Source organism: Lathamus discolor, chromosome 1 (assembly GCF_037157495.1).
Source record: "Lathamus discolor isolate bLatDis1 chromosome 1, bLatDis1.hap1, whole genome shotgun sequence".
Lineage (NCBI taxonomy): Eukaryota > Metazoa > Chordata > Aves > Psittaciformes > Psittacidae > Lathamus > Lathamus discolor.
This window is the reverse complement of record NC_088884.1, coordinates 52,828,995-52,849,738: the sequence shown is the minus strand read 5'-3', so window position 1 is coordinate 52,849,738 and position 20,744 is coordinate 52,828,995. Positions and strand designations below refer to the sequence as shown.

The 20,744-nt window shown below is 36.3% G+C and overlaps 1 protein-coding gene across 7 annotated transcripts in view; it reads left to right on the top strand.

Annotated features, from left to right (window-relative positions):
• Positions 1-20,744, top strand: part of LOC136010239 (ankyrin repeat and sterile alpha motif domain-containing protein 1B-like) — a 443,611-nt gene that overhangs the window by 35,645 nt on the left and 387,222 nt on the right. For all 7 annotated transcript variants that reach the window (XM_065671169.1, XM_065671159.1, XM_065671149.1 and 4 more), the window contains exon 3: positions 2,925-3,077. In XM_065671169.1, the coding sequence (XP_065527241.1) occupies positions 2,925-3,077 (153 nt within the window). The remainder of the gene's footprint in view (positions 1-2,924; positions 3,078-20,744) is intronic.

Sequence of the window (20,744 nt, the reverse complement as noted above, 5' to 3'; positions counted from 1 at the left end):
GGGCCTGTCCTGCCAGGGCAGGTGCGCTGGGAGCAGAGAGGGAACAGTGGGCAGGCAGGGAGCTCTGGCAGAGGGCAGGGATGGTAGCAGTGACCATGAACAGCCACATCCCAGGGCAAATCCATAGGGTTGAGGATGGGACAAGGTCGATTCAGGAGGGTGAGGATCATCAAGGTGTATGGCAGGGCACAGCTTGGCACCCTATGGCATAGCTTGGGTGAATGTCAGGGATGTGGACCAGAGCTCAGATGCAGCTCCTGGAGAAGGTGGGCTGGCTCCAACCAGGCTTCTCGCTGTTTTTTCTCACATGAGTCTGGTCCAAGGCTAGGCAGTGGCATTATCCCCTATGTGGCCTTCAACACAGGCAGCCAAATCTCTGGGACAGGGAGAAAGAAAATGTTTGCAGAGCCTGCTGCTGCCCAGTGTATTTTCATGTAGGCTTTTGAGTGACCCAGTGACAATTTTGTCTATTGACACCAAATCCAGAGAATGAAATTGTCGCATACATTTCAGTTGTTCTCGGCCTCTTGCTTATTGGATCGTTCACCTGTGTTTGACTGCCTGCAGCTTTTTGCAACACACCGTAGTAGAGTGATATCTATTTTAACAACCCTTTTGATCACCAGTGGGAATTGAGAATTCAAGAAACTTCCCATGCTGTTTGCTTTTCACAGAGGCTGGTGGGTTGCCAGAATTATGGACCAGACTGCATGAGGTTTCTCAATAAGCAGGTCAAAAAAAAAAAACCAAACCAAACCCAAACCCAGAAAACCCCCAACTTGTTAAAATCAGGATTTATTAAACATACAGATCAAATAGTAATTAAAAAAAAAAAAAGATTTAATTTGCATAACATGCCCCATCTGGTTATGTTGAAAATTATTTCAAAGGTGCTTCACTTTTCTTTGTTACAGAAAGGAAACAAAAATACCTTGTATGTTTCAAAAGTCATGTGTTCCCTGTACATCTTCTTCATGTCTTCTTTTGTATTAGATTTTTCTTCCTCAAGTGTCAGTTTTTTTGAGAATACCTTTTTTAAAATCTTGAAATAAGCTTCCCAGGAGTCAGAGTTCCTGGGATCCTCCAATGTCTTTGCAGTCTGCTAGATCGTCAGTCTAAGATTTGAAGTAAGTCTGAATGACAGTAAAAGAAGAATTTGCCATGCTTTTGATATCTAAGAATTTAATTATAAATTAGGATGAAACCAAATTCCAAAATGTCAAGTTCAACAGCAAAACTGAACTCTGAATTTCTAATGACTCCCATGTTAAAGAAGTGACCTGAAAGGCTGATACCCATTGTTAATTTATGTGATTTCTTGTCCCTCTTTTATGATTTAAGATAATGATTTCACTACATCATTTAAATACTTCCATTAGTATTTTATATCCAACATCTGTAACAAAGACCAAAGAGTAAACTGTCATATCCGTGATGCAGTCTGCCTGCATCACTCTTCTCTGATACTACAGGAAACTAAGATCAAGATCATGCCATCCTGGCTTTCTGCATTTGAACAGATAGATTGATGAACACTGCCGTGGCTTTCAGATGCAGATATTAATTTTTTTCTCTGCTTTGAGTTCAAATTGTATTTCAAATAAACTGTGGGAAATAAGTCGGTTCAGGCAAGATATTAAGATCAGAATTCTCTCCCTGTGAAATTACTTTGTCACTTCAAACTTAAGCTCAAAGCATTATGTTTCTGTCACACTTCCCTTGTTTCTTAGAAAGTAGGAATGTACAGGCAGAAATGGAAGACACTCTTTTACCATGCAGTGTCACCCTTGCATAGTCAGGAGAACCTATGCAAAACACAAGGTTTCTAAACCTCTAAAGCTTCTTAGCAGTTTACCATTTCAGTGTATCATCATGTTAGCAATAGTTACACTTCTAAAGAAAGATGATATGCATATAATACTGTAGAAAATTGAGGCTATTGCACATTTTCTTTCTACTTTATTCTACCTCTGACACTATGGTAAATTACTTTAAAATTCATAAAAACAATATGGCATAACAAGCTGCACAGGTAGAGGCTTTATACGTTTTTATCTTTAATGGGTAGCTTGAAAATCTTGACTTGTGTCACTGAGAGGTGATTGTGAAAGAGGAAATGCAGCTTTTTGCTTCCTAGTAGCACAGCAATCTTCAGAAAAATAAGAAGCCAGTGGTATTTCTTTGTTATGAAAACAAGATTTATGTGATTATGCTTCCTATGACTGTGTTGCTATATAAATGCTTGTGGTGTGCTTCTGTGTGTGTCATTCTCTCAGTTCCATTCCAATAATACTTGGTTCGATTGTCCAATCTCAAGCAACTGTACAGACAGAGAGAGCTATCTAAAATATGTTAAATTCCCAGAAGTTCCATGAAAAATTGACCAGGTAGAGGAAAGTCTTTTTTAAACCTCCCCTGAGGGTGGAAAAAAACAGTTTGTCTTCAACCATTATAAAAGATAACCTAGTAGGAGAGGTAAGTTAACAATAATATAACCAAAGCAGACTGTTTCATTTGCAGTGTGATACCAAAAGACCCATTCTTCAGAATTATTTCTTCCCCTTCTATGAAAACTTAGGTGCAAATCTAACGTTTTTGTCAAGTCAGGATATTAATAATTTCTCTTTCGCCTTTTTTCCTTCTCTCACTTGTGTATTCTATGATATCTACTAAGAACTGAACTCCAGCTTCAGTCTTGGTATAGTCTGGTTTAAAAGGCAAGCCACTATAAGATAAAGATACATTGAAAACTAAGGGGTTTTAGTGCTTTTGCTCACAAAATTGTTTCACATTGTACTAATCATTAAAAAAATGCTGATCCAAGAATAAGGTAACTCTGTGAGGAGACTAATACACATAAACTGCCGTTCCGAAGGATATTTAATGAATATCATCAGTAATTCTCACTCATTCTTGGTTTTCAGATGAAGCAGATTGGTCATGATGGCTACAACCCCGCCTCTGTAGCTGAATGGCTGGATTCCATTGAACTGGGTGACTATACCAAATCCTTTCTAATTAATGGCTATACATCGATGGACCTTGTGAAAAAAATCTGGGATATTGAATTAATTAATGTAAGTTGATCAATTTATAGCAGTAATAGCTCCTCCTAAATACGTTATAATGCTTTTCTTACTTATCAAAGAGAAAGCACAAAAGCAAATTGCACTACAAATACTGACATCAAGTACTGTTAATGATTATAGCTTTCGTGCCTATACCTGAGTTGACTGTACCCTCTGCTTCCATTTGCTTTACCATTGTCTTTCTTATGGTATTCAGTCAGCGTGGTTGTGTCTGCCTTCAGGATGCTGAATGACATTTAAAAATATATTTTGGTAGTTTATAGCTACAAAGCATAAGCCTTTGCTTTTAGAGTGCCTAGCAACAGTGCTTCCTGTAAAGATGCTTAGAGTTTAATTTTTCCACATGCTCTGGCTAAATTAAACATAAAATAAGGAAACCTTAAACATAGCAAATAAGTTATGCTAAAGGAAAAGATATTTTATTTAATTATCACTTTCTCTTGAAACTTTATTTACATGAGTCAGTTAAATTAGATGCCCACAGATGGGCAACCATGAACTTTAATTTGGACTGCACTGCAGAGTAATTGAAATGAGATGAAGCTTATACAGTGGCGATATTGACAGTACAGCTTTGCCAATGAAATTTTCATGTAAGTTATGTGACTGAAACTGAGTTTTATTCCTTTTATAAAAGACGTGATTATAGCTTTGGATTCACTGTGGCTTTTGAAATCAACTGTATTGTCAGTTTATCTGAACTTTAGCGCAATCTCAGCATGGAAAAAAAAACCCAAGATCATATTTTAGTGGCTCTTCAAAGACAAAAGACTGTGCTCTTCCTTCCAATATAGAAGATACGGCATCTCTGCCTCTAATTAGTGCCTAACTCAGAACAGTCAGAGAACTACCAATAACTATAGGCATCAAGCATAAGACAAAGCAGCTGTGAAGCCATGTTTCAACATAGTAACTGGTGCATGAACCACAAGCAGATACAGCCCAAGAACAGCATCTAAAGAAAAGAAAAGGAATTAAAAAAAAAAAAAGAAAAAAGTGAGAGGTATTTGATTAACTGACAGACAAGACCATTGCATGTTAGAGTTTTTTTTCTTGCTGTCACATTACAGTTAAACGAGCACAAAAATGTAGCGTAAGAGTACGGACCAAACTCTTTCTAACATGTTATGGCTGTTGCATTCAATGTATGTTGTGGGTGTATAATTGAAGTCAGAGTATGATTGATGCTATTATGGGTGTCTGCTGCTAAGCTGTTTAGAAGTGTGATTCTTTTTTGTATATGTGGCTTTAATTTTAATAAGAACTGGGGACCCTTTGTTCCAGAAGATAATATAAATTAACAGCCAGCACTGAGTTCAAGGAAGTGGATGACTCTGCTCTTAATTTTGCATTCCATTTTGCCATAATCAGTTTGGAAACAAATTACCCTTTAGCTCCCCCAAGTGGATCATTAAAACCTCATTAAAGGCTTGTGGTTTGATGCCAAACTTGCTTAAAATGATGAAAAGGGAAGTACCTGCACTGAAGTTAATATGAATACACTCTTGTAAAATTATTACAAACCAGACCAGTATATGTCCCTCTAATTTTAAAGGTTAACATCATGTTCGAGGGCCTGTAATTCTTGGGCAAACACTCCCTTTTGCCATGAGTTGCAGGAAACAGCTGTTAAACTGTTATTTAAGTGTTTGTATAGATGCAGATACCTACAGAGATAAATATTTCTCCCACCTGATATGATATTAGATTGTGTTGTTCAGGAGCACAGTAAATAAAACAGTTCTACATTCTCAAAAATTTAGGTTTAGTCAGTCAGTATGTATTTGATTCCTGCAAATCAGTAGTAGCTAACTGTAATGACAGGGTGTTCACTAAGAAAATCTGTTGTTACTGTTATTTTTCTGTTTCAATTGAGGGGAATCTTTCAGAAATGGACAAGAAATTGGTTTGAAGCATTGTGCAGTCTGGCAGAACAAGATACTTATCTCTGACCAGCAGGCCTGCTGTCTGAAATTGAATTCAGAGGTCTCACTTCCCATTCAGGCAATGGCAAACAAGAGCTTATAACATAAAGATTTTCATAAAAGAATGTATAAAGGTCAAAGCCACTAACTCTGAAATAGGACTCTGGATATGACTAGGTTAGAATCCAGGCACTTGAAAAATTAGAGCAAGAGGAGAGTCAACATCCTGAAAATAGCTGGGTACCAATGGTTTGGTGGCTTTTGGTGCTCAAGCTGTAGATGGAGCAAGAAGCTTCATCTGCACTTATGCTACATAAGTGATAAAAATGTATCAAGGACTACAGATACAATAATTTCTTAATTTTAGCTGTCAGTTTAAGCAGTTGCAGTTGATGAATTTGACATAAACCCCATTTTTTCTTTGGTGTAATGAATCCCTTAGTTCATACTTGGGAAGCCATTGGGAAATCCTTCATGGCTTCTGGAGGTGTAGAAACAGATTTGAACATAGAGATAATATCATCTGTTAGGTAAACTAGCATAGTTGAAAGAACAGAGGAGAGAATGGGACATTTAATTTTTCACAAGCCTTTCTTTACGTCTTAAAAAGAGAATAAAAAAGTGTTTATTACTTTCTTTCTACACTTTTTGTGGTCATGAATTCACATGTCTGTGAATGAAGTTCATTAAGTTTTAGTTCCTAGATTTTTTAAGATTGCAACCCCATGCAACGCTACAGACTTGGGGAAGAGTGGCTGGAAAGCTGCCCGGCAGAAAAGGACCTGGGAGTGTCAGTCAGCAGCCAGCTGAACATGAGCCAGTTTGTGCCCAGGCAGCCAAGAAGGCCAAGAGCATCCTAGCTTGTATCAGATGTAGCATGGCCAGCAGGACCAGGGCAGTGATCACCCCCTTGTACTCAGCACTGGTGAGGCTACACCTCAAGTACTGTTCTCAGTTCCGGCCCCTCACTACAAGAAAGACACTGAGGTGCTGGAGTGGGTCCAAAGAACGGCAACAAAGCTGGTAAAGCGTCCAGAGACCAAGTCCTATGAGGAGTGGCTGAAAGAACTGAGGTTGTTTAGCTTAGAGGAGAGGAAGCTCAGGGGATATCTTATCACTCTCTACAACTACCTGAAAGAAGGTTGTAGTGAGGCAAGTGGCAGTCTCTTCTCCCAAGTAACAAGTGGTAGGGTAAGAGGAAACAGACTCAAGCTGCACTAGGGGAGCTTTAGATTGGATATTAGGAAAAGTTTCTTCACCAAAAAGGTTGTCAAGCATTGGAACAGGCTGCCCAGAGGAGTGGTTGAGTCACCATCCCTGGAGGTATGTAAGACATGTAGTCATGACATTTAGAGCTTTGTTTAGTGGTGGACTTGGCAGCATTAGTTTTATGGTTGGACTTGATGATCTTAAGGGTTTTTTCAACCTAAATGATTCTATGATTCTATGATTAAAGTTAACCTTTGTGAGTTACCCCTCATGCTGGAATGATCAGAGCTTTGAATCTTGTTATCTTCCTAAAAATAACAGTTCTTGCTCTATTTCCAACATTGTCTTATCATGCTTGGAATTTACCATCTAGGCAAGCACATTTAAAAAAAATCTGAGAGGAGAATGACGAGTATATGAGAGAGGTACAAGGTCTGAGACACCAGTGGTAAAGGCCATTTTCGCTCAGTTTCTCTGGTCCTCCAGCTTCCTCACTGACATTAAGGCACAAATCTAATATGCAGCTTCCTGCAATTTATTGCAAGTTAATGTCTGCTCTAACTCAAGTGCTGGTTTCTTTCAGGCTTTTATATTATACATATATAGTGCATGTGTTTTGTCAAGCACAGTCAAGCAGCAATTACTTAAAGCGTTTAAATCAGAAGAATATTTTTAAAAGTTATTCATTTGTGGGTTTTGTGAGCTCTCTCTAGCATTCTGTTCTTTTTCAACAAGCCAGACTTCAAAATTTAGAATCTGTTTCACTAATTTACTTGTCATTTAGATCGAGAGTTTTCCCAGGTCCATTTGCTTCATTATTTTTTCAGGTATGTGCTTCCTGGGAAGCACTGTTCTAATTTCCTCATCATGGGATTGGAAGTATTCAGAATGCCTTCTCCCAGCACTGGCTTTCCCAATGCTTCTGGTTTTGTCTCCCAGGTTTCTTGGCTCATTACAGAGATCAGGTTCTGTACCCAGATTCAGTTATAATTTATTTGATGCTGTAGCTACGTGAATCTTTTCTGAACTTCTCATCTGCTGAAAAAAAAGTCCGCTATGTTCTGAAATCCCCTAAGCCATCTAAACTGTGCACCTGTGCTTTAAAGTATAAATGCTCTTCAACATGACTAATCATATTATTCTTGTCTGTTATTCTGGATTACTTACGTAACCCTCCCCCTCAGGGAGTCACTCTCTTCAGGGAACTTTTACCAAAGACATTCTTCAGGCAAGATATAAACAGCTTAAAAGCACAAAGCAAGTTAGTTATCGTCTAACACACACAATGCATTTTAGGACTAACGAACTAGGCATTAAATCAGCCCCACCAAATGAGTCACTAAGTCTAATGGGCAAGTAATCATCACTGAAGTAGGGGAGGGTTGGCCTCTGTTGCTCCTTGGAACAGGCTGATCTATGATGTTGCTGAGTTGTTGTCTCCTGATTTTCCTTTTTTATCTCAGGATTTTATACCTTTTCATGTGAGTGGTGTTATACTTGAATCCTTGAGGTGGAGGTGCAAGTTTCCCCTGTCCTAACAATCTTATTATGTCTGCAACTTTACCTTCTACTCTTGCATGCTTCAGCCTGTGCACTTCCTCAGAGCTCCTTCTCAGGCCCTAGCAATTTTCTCAGAAGAAAACTGAGAACGGTTGTAGAACTGTGCTGTAGTGAAGGTAGGCCTTGAATCACAGCTAGCTGAACTTCTGGGAGGAGGGTTACATGTGAGTGACCTGGTTTACATTTCTTCTCAATTAGTTTATCCTGCACTATGAGCTTCTATTTTCATACATCTGTCTTTCACATGGATGATTCAGCCTTTGTCTTCTGTAAAATTAATGTTTTCCAAATGGTTTCTTAAACTCACTTCCTGTCCAGATTTTGAGCTTCTGGGGAAGTGTTATTGATGATCCTCTCTCATTAACTGCATTCCTGTTTTACATTAGGTTATGATGATTACTGTTGAGGATCAGATCAAAGATACTAGAGAGAGGCAATAGCTACCAATGGACTGCCCTGCATTAGCTAAATACCTTGGACCCTCCACAACATCAGCAACAAGTTCCGAAATTTAATTTTATTTTGTACTGTGTAAATAGGTGATTCTTTAGTATTATCTAAAGCTGCTACATGATCATTTCACTGCAGCCCACTAGGTTTTGTACTGTAGGAATGAAAAAGCATGAAAATGACCATATTGAAACAGATCAGAGGCTCTGCCTAAACTAATGTGCTGTCTATAAACATGGCCATACACAAACGACCAGGGAAGGCTACATGAATAAGACAAGCACATTATGAATTACCTGCACAACCACCTTCTTCGTCATTAATAATTTTCAGTTCATGGACTTCTGGAATTGGGCTAGTTCTTCCCAACTGGTCCTTGTCTTTTTTATCTTGAATGTGTTATTATCATCATCAAGTTTCACGATCTTACTGCTAGTCTTCTTTCCTATGGAATTTATAAATGCATTCATTGTACAGCAATGTCACAGATTTCTGCAGTAATTCACTAAGAACCTTCTTCCACTCTGAAAACTGAATTTTATGCTACTGTTTCTTGGTTTAATCAGTTATTTATCCATGAAATAACCTCTTACAGGTTAATGGCTTGACTGGTTTGTTGTGTTGGGATTTTTCTGGGTTTTTTCTTAAAGTTTTTTAAGAGTGATTTCATCAAAAGACTAGAAATCCAGACAAGCAAGAGATCATCAACTTTCTTTCTACTATTTTTGACTGTTTAAGGGAATACCAAATAGACTTCTGAAGGATGAGGTGCCTTTCCATGCAGTCAGTTTGACTCTTCCTGGTTATATATATCCATGTGTCCACTACTAGTATGCATTACTAAAATCCTACTGATTCACCTGGGTAAGGCTTAGAAGACAGTACTTCCACAAATTTTTTTGTGACACTCTTCAAAAATTGGCATCAATGTCTAAGGATCTCTAGTCCTCAGATAACAAGAAGGTTTTAAGGGAAAATTTGCACATCATTGCTAAAAAATCAGCCAGTTCATCCTTTAATTCCTCCTCTATTCATCTTTTCTATGCTGTAGTTCATTTTACACACTTCTATAATTTCTCCTATGCAGACTAAATAACCTTAGTCCATTTAGTCATTCCATACTTCCAGAAATCTTTGTTCTGTATCTTTCTGGTCCTTTTCTGTACACCTCAAATAGGCAGAGTGCCAGCTATACCTTTCTGCTTTCAAAGTGAGAATTACTTCATATGAGTTTAGCTTGAGCCTATAGCTCAAAGTAATAGAAACCACTGTACTGAACTCAGTTCTCAAAGCTTTCATGAGGCCTTTGCCAATAAACGCACCTACAATGTCAGTACAACTTACAGTCTCTGCTTAAAGAACTTAAAAATGGACCACATACTGCATTCAGGTTCTTTGACCAGGCTAGTGTCTTGCTTAGCAGCCTGCCTGTCTACTCCAGCAAAGCAGACTCCTCAGCTTGGCTGGGTAATATACACCGAAATGGATAGATTTTTGTACAGTGCTCACTTGACAGTTTAATTTCCCATGCTCTATAGCATAAAAAGGTGCCTTTTTCTTAGGAGGACTGTTCTTCAGACTCTGTTTGATAAGTTACTTTGTGGCTCTTCTTCTCTTGTTACTACTTCATTTCCCACACATGCCACTCTGTAGAGGCAGTTTTTGAAGAGGAATGAAACATTACATCTCAATAATATATTCTCAGACATTGCAAGGGCAGTTTACGAATCCTGTTCCTTTTTCTCTCTACCTCGGAGCCCTGTGGTAGATTTCAGATAACTGAAAAGAATCATGAGTACTTGGAGCCAAAGTCCTTTCCGATCTCCCAGAGGTGCTGCTGATAAAGATGTTCATAGCTCTTCCTATAGTTGCTAACTGGCTCTGATAATTTTGATAATAGGAAGAGTTTTCAAAACCATGAATCTGCCTTAGCATTAGGCTGTGGGACCTCAGGTTATTAGGTATTTTGTTATTAAAAATAACTTCTGTGATTGCTGAGTTTAGAAAAGTCTCTGTATGACTTTTTTGTTGTTTACCCAAACATTCAGGAGCATATTGCTGGTGTACTTGGTTAAGAAAATACTTAAAATTTATTTATGTAAACCAATAATTTTAAACCAGCTATGCACAGACACATATATGTGTATGTGTTTATATATAAATGTATATAGTTGAAAGTAAAGAATTCTCCAGCAAGCTAAATGATGGAGTATCACAGTTCAAATGCAAATGCCGCTTCTGTAGAGACAGCCATGTTGATGTACTGGTGTAAAATCAGATGCCTTGTATTTTAAAGTTTCTAGGTAGCATAAAATGCTTGAGAATGTCTTTGACATCCTGAAAAAACAAATGGGCCTGTTATACTGAGGAACAGATATTTCTAGCCTTTAAAAATTTTATGGGAATCTTTGAAATTCTTTGCCAGGCAGACTGAACTTTGGGTCTTCTAACTCATTAATAAAGTAGTAGACTATGTATAAGATGCATTAACATGTTTAATAAAATATTTTCTACTATATTTATGGTGGTTTTAATGTTAAATAACTACTAATGTGAAGGAAACTTTCAATATCCATTCAAGTTCTTTGGCTCTTCTGTTTGTAAAACTGTCCTAATTAATAACAATAATAGGACCAAATATTAAGCATTTTTTTGACAACAGGATAATTGCATATATTTCAAATCAAATACTCTGAAGATAAGTCTGGAAGTTAATAGCTTTCATTGTGATGCATTATTTCTTCATGAGGTAAGACATGTATATGGATTTGCTCAGCTGCTCTGACATTAGTAAAATAATGCTGCAAATGAGATTACATTAATGTGTTAGCTGCTACAGTTGTAAATTCAGAGGATAACTGTATAAATACTCTCTTTGAAATCAGATTGGTACATGCATTTAATGTACAAAAAATGTTATGAGATATTATACAAATAGTATCTTTTTCATCCATACAAAATAGGTGTGTAGATTTGATCCACCCAGGGCATCCACAGAGGTTTCAAAAGGGTTTTAATGATGCACGTCTTTGTTTCTTTAGCAAGAATGAAATATTTGCCAATCACAGTCATATAATACATTTATTCAGCTGGATCTTACATTTGAAAATGATTCTTTCTGCAGTCAGATTTTGTCTGCTTTGAATACTAGTAGCAGCTCCATCAATTATTTCCTAAATGCCTGTGGATGTTACTGATCATTTAGAAACTGTTATGTTATAGTATTGCAGTGGCTGTTTCTAGAAATCTACCTGGAAGCTCTTTATCAACAAATCCATGCGCTAGTATTGTAACTTCATGGCATGTTTAATTTTTATGTACAATTTCTGCATGTAACATTTTGCATAGGCAGTGATCTCATAGCCTTTGATGTGAAAACTTCTGTCTATTCCTCATGGTAATGCAAAACGTTTTGAAACACATTATCCTCTTTCTTCTTACTTGGAAAAGATCAGGAGATGAAAGAAACCTTGGCAATTCCTTCAAACCTCTTCCCACTACCACCTTGGATCATGGCAGTGCTCAGGCTCAGGAGAAGTGGGAGTAAAAGCATTTCTTTTAGTTTTCATGCAGTGCTTTATTCAGTTTACAATACAACACGGTAAAGAAAGAAAGAGAAAGCATTTGCACTGTGAACATTTTCACAGCATTTATTTTTTTGGTAGTGTAATGATTCTTTTGTAATTCATCTGGTGTCATTTTGCACCAGAGGTATTTAAGTAGAAGGCATTATATAGGTACTTTGAAATCCTTTCCCTAATTCTATGTTTATATTTCCTTATATATAGATATATATAAATACTGTTTTCTGATTAAAAAGTAACAGTAAAATAACCACATTTGATCAGTGAATCTAGCCATTGATATTTGCAGATTTTTAAATGCATTTATTTTTAAATGTAAGGATTTTAGTCATATCAAAATAGTATAATTTTTTTATCAATCACATTTTACCTCTTTTCTAAGGTAAATTTTTGTTCTTATATGGGAATTCTTAAAATTAGAGCTTTTTTTTCACCTTTTGTTCTCTTTTTAATTCCTCTCTTCCACGCTCTCTTCAAAACAAATTATAATCAAGTAGTGATTGGCAGCAATTTTTAGCAGTAATAATCAAAGCTGAGCAATTTTAGCACCTATTGTGTTCCACCTGCAGGATCATTTTCTTGTCCTGTAACACACTAGGTAGCACAAATGATTGATTTAATAAAAAAATTATCATGCATTACAAAGTAACCTACTCTGCCTAGTGCCAGAGAGGGTACCATCTCTGAAGAATTCTAACAAAATCTCCCTTCATTCAGACAACAAATAAATTGCCTTATCAACTGATTTTCTGTCTAAAATCTTGGTACTCTATAAGAAGGTTTGTATTTCAAGTTTCAGAATGTGACCTCCTTTCCAGGGAATACAGCAGAAGCAGCCCAACCCAAGACTTCTTATTCCATTTTATAAAGCTAGAAAACAGCCTCTCCTCACAGCCCACAAGTTCTTTACAAAACCAGATAAAATAAATCGTCACTAAATATTTTGTTGTCCTAGGCAACAACTTGTTCTGCCTTCAACAGCTTACAAGAGCCTTGGATAGAGTTCTATTTTACAGCCTTAACCTTTTCAGTGTTGTTTCAGTAAGAAAATTGGATTTCTATTTTCAAATAATGTCCTTTTTCAGATCCTTGAATCCAATACTAATTTAGAAGTTTTAGACACATCCTATTTTGAATTTGTCCTCCCAAACATGCAGCCTTAGGATAGCATCCTTCATTACAGTAATTGTAAATTGTAGTAAAAGGTAGTTCCTCTAAAGTAATTTCCTTACGAGTATTTATTTTTTCCATTCTAGACCATATTTGTGCTAGTTTTGCCAGAATTGCTTGTCCTAAATGTTTGAATTTGCTGCCCCCAAAACCTACCTCTCATAGTTCTAGTTTATAACATTTTAAAGCAGATTGTTTTTACTGAAGGTAAGTATAAAATACTTGAAGTTAGTGGTAGATAAAAGCAAACAAGAACACAATGATGTTGATGTTGTAAAGCAATATTTCTTCCTTTACTTTATAGAAATTCACAATCATGAACAAGTATCCCCTGTTTGCAAAGAAAAAAAAAGCTGCAGAATTCATTACATAACATTTTCAAGGACTGCGGTACTATTTTGATGCTTTTAAAAGAATACTGTGGGGCTTGTAACTCTACTGTTCAGCAGTGTGCAAAGGAGAAATGATTCCTCTTTGAAATATTTTTTAATCTTTCTTTCCTTTTCTGCTTCTTCATTGCTTTGTAGGATATTGTGAGGAGTTGATATTTACAATAAAAATTCTCAAGAGAGTATCAGATCTTGCCTAGCATCATTTGTCTTCCGTTCATGACTGGTATTAATGATTAAAGGTAAAGAGGACTGAATGGCAGTCCTTTTAGCTGTAAGGAAGTTGAAGATCAGCAACATTTTAGAAACAATTTCCCTGTATAGCAGGTTTTGTTAACATACTCAGGTGTAAAAGCAAATGCTGTGCTGTGGCATATAGACCTATCAGAGTGATTAATGTGCCAGAAATAGGACAGCAGCATTATCCTTGGTCTTCTGCTTGATTTCACATTGTTCAGAGCTGGCTCGGACATCTCTGCAATCCACTGTGCTTGTATCATACAGACACAGTCATGGCCTTCAAAAAAGATTGAAAAGTGTTGTATCAAGATTATTAATAGAAGTAAGGTCAGAATTTTTCAACGCAATAAAGACAAGGGGAAGGGAAGTATTCACTTAGCTATAAAAGGTTCTATTGCAGCCTACAGACAACAGGGTTTGATTCCTTAAAGTCACCTTCAAGGATTTTGTCCTTCATTGTTTTAACTTTCAAAGGAATAAGGTTTCATTCACCTTCCATAAAGGACAATTCCAAATTCTAATAGCTGGTGCCAAGAAACCTTTTATATTGTCCGTATTATTTCAAGATTACATACCATTATCTCCAGTTATCAAAAGCAGGATTTCCTACATCTGTAGAAAACTGGATTTTTTGACAGCCCCAGTGTTTACACCCTGAAAATATTTACTGACAGGTTATTTGTGACACTTTTCATAATGATCAAGTCATTGCAAGCTTATATACATTTAATTTCTGATTAATGTTCCTACCTCAGTTTGTACTTTTTCTTATTCATCACTTATTTAAAGAATGTTTTTCATATCATGTAGACATGTTAAAACTGCAGTATTCACCCAAAAGTAGCATATAAGGATGATCAAGGGACTGGAGCACCACCCCTATGAAGACAGGCTGAGAAAGTTGGGGCTGTTCAGCCTGGAGAAGAGAAGGCTGCGTGGGGACCTCATAGCAGCCTTCCAGTATCTGAAGGGGGCCTATAGGGATGCTGGGGAGGGTCTCTTCGTCAGGGACTGTAGTGATAGGACAAGGGGTAACGGGTTAAAACTTAAACAGGGGAAGTTTAGGTGGGATATAAGGAGGAAATTCTTTCCTGTGAGGGAAACTGGTGAGGCACTGGAATGGGTTGCCCAGGGAAGCTGCGAATTCTCCACCCCTGGCGGTGTTCAAGGCCAGGTTGGACAGAGCCTTGGGTGACATGGTTTAGTGTGAGGTGTCCCTGGCCATGGCAGGGAGGTTGGAACTTGGTGACCTCAATGTCCTTTCCAATCTTAACTATTCTATGATTCTATGATTGTATGTTTTTTAATTCACTGCCATAATTTGAAAAAAAAAATTTGAGGAAGTGCAGTTAAGCATGCTTTTGAGTGCAGTGATATTCAAAATGGTATTCTGATAATGAATTACAATATAGCTGTTGCAAAACTGTTACTCTGCTAACAGAAAATGAGAGATCTTTCTAGTTCTGTTGGGTTCAAAACAGTTTCAAAATCTGTTGCAGTGTTTTGTTTGTGTTTTTCATCAATGAATTAAGCGCCTGGTTCAGATGCACTAATGACAGAAGCTACTGGGAAAAAGAAAAAGATATAGTTGGACCTTGCTTAATACTTTTGTCAGAGTGAGAGTCTGGTTATGTAAACACACTCAGGAAAGGACATACATCAGTTTTCCAAATAGCAATTTTTATAATTCTGGAGGAGTCAGCCCAAGCTCCTGACCACCCTGATTTTCTCAGGGTCTAGACTCCATGCTATCATTTCAAGGAACAATTCAATAACAGGTGGGTGTAGATGACCTACTAATGATGATCTAGCAGTTTCTATCATCAAAAAGGTTTTCTCATCAACCTCGTCTCCCACGTGTCATCTACTTGAAGATGGAAAACACAGTCATAATGCCTTCCTTTAAAATATCCCTCCAGTAAGCCATAAAGAAATGCATATGCACTCACGTGCACACATAAGGCAAAAGAACAAGAATTATGCAGAGCTAAGTATTTTAAACATGTGTTCCCACATGCAGTATGTTTCTACTTTGCTTTCAGTGAACATAACCAAACACAAGGTAGTTTGTGGTTCCTGTGTATAAAATCCTGAGTTAAATTTATATAAGATTTATATAAGTGATAGGTAAGCATCAAAGCTATAGCCGGGGAGGATAGATGGCAAAACACTGGTATAGTTCATAAATTTACATTATTAAAAGGTAGTGATAGATCCATGCTGCTGCTTCTGTTGAAGCTGAGCAACAACTTGCAAGCACAAATAATTATTCTTACCTGTTTTTAATAGCAAAGTATACAGTAGCACTAGTACATGACGTCCACCAGGAAAACGCATTATCTTGGGTTATCTGCTCTGATCTTTGAACATTTTTTTTAGTTAATTTGTGGCTCTCTGGGAAGCAGAAGCATATGATATGACTTAATGTGAGAGAAAAAGAAATGACACAAGTTTAATTTGCCTCTAAGCATATGGAGTGGTTGGCTTTGAAAATTCACTAGAACTGAGGCATGGGAAAAAGGAAACTGAGAATTGAGGAGAGTTAGTAGTAAATGAGGGAGTTATATGCAAGGATGAGATGTCAAGAGTGGGAAATGACTACATTGGATGCTAATAGGCTTAGCAAGAAAGACAAGAAATAGTAGTGTACACAGAGCATATAAGTATCATATAAACCAGACACAGATCAACTTAAAGTCCTTACTTCATGTCTACCTAAAATGTAAACAAAGGACTACACAGATACAGAAAGAGTTTCAAATATCCAAAATTATTTTCACAATTGGTTTTCTGTTTTCCCTTAGCCTTCAAATTAGCTCGCATGCTCTTTGGGGCAGGGAATCATCTTCGTGCACTCACAGTGAGCTCCTAGAACATTCTCTAAAATATGAACTAAAATTTCTCTCAGTACTTTTACTACTCTATTAATAAACAACTACAGGATATCAAACTGGTGATTTACAGAAAATGTGAAATATGACCATGTCTTACATATTATAGAAGAAAAAAAAACATTGGCTAGTATTTCAGATAAGATTTGTGTCAAGAAGACCTTGATGTGAGAAAGAGTTTAAAAGATTCTTTGAAAATGTTTTATTTAAGCTAAGGTTCTGGGCAAAATATTTTCCTGGGGATTTTGGTATAATGTGCTTTAGCTTTTCACCATAAGATTTCTAGTGATCTCTGGAGTTCAGATAAGGAAGAGAAGCAAACTGGCTGATATCTTTTCTGCATTTCCCCGGGGATTTAGCACAGATTTTTCCAATGTGTCAAGGATAAAACCGCCTCACTGTTTTGCAGGAGGTGCTGTTAAATAAAATGGCTGAGATTTTGTGTTTATTGCTGACGATTTGTTGTATTTCCATAAGCAACAGCATTTTAGCACTCCATTTGTTTTTGCTCTTATACATACATTTCTATGCGTAAGTATACAATGAGGTATTGTATTTTTTCTTCTGAGAACAAAGGAAGATATTCCTTATAATTCAATACAGATGCATTAATAGGGTGGTGAAGAATCTGGTCCTGAAACTCACTTACTTGGTTTAACTGTTCATATAACAACTATCAAGACAGTAAATATACTTAGAGGGTCTGAAATATAAATCTTCTGATGGGAAAATGTCAAGGTAAGTTTAAATGAATAACAGAGTCAGAAATGTGTTTACTGATACTGAAAGAATCTGTCATCAGAATCACAACAGACATAATTCTGAGTATCTGAAAACTTGTACTGAGATTAAATTTTTGTCATGTCCTACTGGTATCTTGAAAATAGCAAAGTTCTTAAAAAAAAATAAAATTCCCAATTATCTGTCAAAGTGAGTATAGGATGATGTGGCACAGGAGCTATCTCTGTATAACAGATCATTTTACTGAATTGTAAATGAGATGAGTATTACTGATAATACCCAGTCAGATTTTACGTGCAAGTAGTAAAATAATTATAAGAATGTAGCATGCCTTTTTTATTTCAGAAGCTAGCTGACACTTGGCTTTGAAACTTACTATGTGGAATCAGTTGTTTTTATTGCTCATTTTGTTTTCTGCTTCATCCTTTTTATCTCAAGGGCAATTTCCATGAAAATATTTTGGAGCTTTGTTGGCTCTCACTGTGAGTTTCCCACCTGAGTTGCTAATCCTGTTTAGCTGGCATACTGAAAGTAAGTTGTCACAATGCATAAAGAACAAACACTGGTCAGTACAATGTACATTCTGGTATGTATTGGAGGTTTTGTGCCTTTGACACTGTCATCAAAGCAGTCTTGCAAGCAGCTGAAAACTTGGCTTGGCAGGACATATGTCATAGTGCAGGTGTGCATGTGTGTATGTGAAGTTCGGGAGTTCTTCTGTATTTCCTATTAAGATTTATTGACATTTTAGTATCCCAGCATGTTTATTCAGTGCATTGTTTACCACGAGGCTCTTGAGAACATTTTAAATGTACGGGCTGAAGCTATTTTTGCAGTAAGGTACCGTGAAGTATTTAGATGATATGTAACGCTGTATACATAGTAATATATAAAAAAGAAGCATTTTACAATCATTTAATAGGGTGATATAATTTAATATATACTTATCCAGTCTGTTTCTTGTGTTATGTTTAGCTTGCTTATCTCCTCCCTCCCCTGGCTTTTCTTTTTAAGACTTTTTCTTTGCCAGCCTTCAGATCATATGATAGCACAAGCAGTAAAAAGCAAGACCAATAATATTCTCAGAGTGCTTTGACCCAACCAGTCTCTCTCTTCTCATGGATGAAGAGAAGGAACCTCAGTTGTGTTGTTCACTATTTTTGAGTGCATCATCTAATCGGCCATTACCAAAGTGCTTCAAGTTTCAAAACAAAGGGATTTTAAGCACACCTTCACTGAATTATGTCCCAAAAAGGCAATGTTAGACGAAATTCATAACTGTCTTTCATTTGTACATTGTATTAGTTAGTCATTTTACATATTCCACTTATGAAGTGGGTGGAAGTGTAGCAAGACATTGCATTGTTGGAAAAGCCTATGCTCTTCATATACATGTATTACTTTTAAAGTTTCTTGCAATGATTGGTGCTACAGTACTCAAATCATGCATATACCAGAAACTTTCCAGATTATTTTATTTCTGCTAAAACAAATTGGCTTAAGAAACAGACAGTGCTTTTCATAATGGTATCACAGTTCTGGAAAGAAAATTTTGAAATTTATTCTTGAAATTTATTTTATTTAAATTTAGAAAATTAACATATACAGATTTTTTTAAATTACATTTGAAAATCTAAAGTGTAAAAAAGTATCATCTTGAAAACATATTTTATGTAGGCTGATGATTACTTGACATTTCAGACAATTTGAAAGAAGTTATTAGTTTGGGTTTTTTTACCTGTATTGGCCATGCGATGTCATAGTTTACTTTGGCAAGAGAGGGGCTTATGAAGGATAAAATTATGGTTGCTAGCTATATCAGTGAAATTCATATTTGCAACTCATATATAGCCATAGGAGATACATGTCTAGTTTCTTGCTATAATCATTGAAGATATGCAGTCATTTCTTTGATATGATTCATCTTGTCCAAAAGCAAATGCTTAAATTACATCAAATGAGTCATTCCTTAAAGGTGACTATTTCTCTCTGTTAACTAAAGGGATCCTTATGAGGTCTCTATTGTGTATATTTTACTTTCTATGACATGAGTACTGTTCTAATTTTGAGCATGGCTTCATACACAAGAAAATACAGTAGAAATTATTGACTAATAATGTGATGTCCAGGAAATAAGCTATAGTCAGAAGAAAAAGTAGTCCCAGTATTGAAACTTCTGAGATGAAAGCTGTTTCCCCTAGAAACCCGTTTCTTAATTGTGGAAACATACTGGAAAGTCTTGGCATGTTCTGAGAAAGCTGTTGTAGCACACCATCGCATACCAAAACATTTTATCATTACCAACCACTGGATGTACTAGACTGCTAAATAATACCTCCATATTAAGAACGTTGTATATCTCACATCTGTTTTTTTTTATTTTTTTCCATCCTGCCACTGTATACCTCATTTACTTCTATGGCATTTGTATTAGAAAACAGCACATTTACCATATTTTTTTAAACCCACACTTTTAGTTCTACATTGAAAAAGTAGCCGAAGTAAATAATCTCAGTTTTTTGGCATGACTTTTTTTGTGAAAAAATCTAGAATAATCCCATATAAATCAGATTTTCAGATTCTGTTTATAAACTCCTGTGTTTTATCCAGGACCTGTGTTTCTTATTCAGGCAAGATAAGTCCCATTCAAATAGTGCTGACCCTGATTTTCTAAGGGCTGTGCTCTTTACAGCTATGCCTACAGATTTGAACCTCTGTGTACTTCCTATAAGTTTTATGTAAGATATTACTTTGTAAACTTCATTGCAAGATAATAAAATTCCATTCTGTGTTTGGCAGTTAAATCAAGCACTGGCTGAAAGTATAGCTCTGAATGTCTCCCAGGTTCAACCAATACATCTGCTTTACATTTGAGACCTAGAAAGCTTTTGCATTTTCGTAGTGTTCTGTTAGAAAGTGTATATATATGTGGCAAAGAAGGAATTAAATTTGAGTATGCTTTCCTACTCAGTGAAAACAGAGGAGTCACACATACAGAATCACCAGCTCCAGCCCATATTCCTTAGGTTGGTTTAGAATACAAAAATGTTTGAGTATATCTTCTTAGACCTATAGAAAGACATGTTATAAAAACATATTTTAAATTTCACTTGATATCTGTATGCATCATTTTTTTACAGATTTGTGTATATCAGAAGCAAGATGCTAAGATGTGTTTCTGGGAATTGAAAGAAGAATCAAAAAGCTCATCAGATAGTGGACAAAGCAAATTTAGAAGATACCAGTAAAAGAATTTAATACTGTTACCAACACCAATATGAGCACAGAATCTTTATATGTGTCAGATCTTTATATGTTTGAAGTGTAAAACCAGAATTAAAATAGAGTTTAAATTAAAAAAAAATAGATAACAAAACCCTTTAAAATTAATTCAAGGAGAAAAATGCTCATGACGTCTGAAAAGTTAGAAAACTGTCTCTTGGAACGGGCAGTGTAGACATTACCCTTTGATACATTTACAGTAGGTGAAAAACAG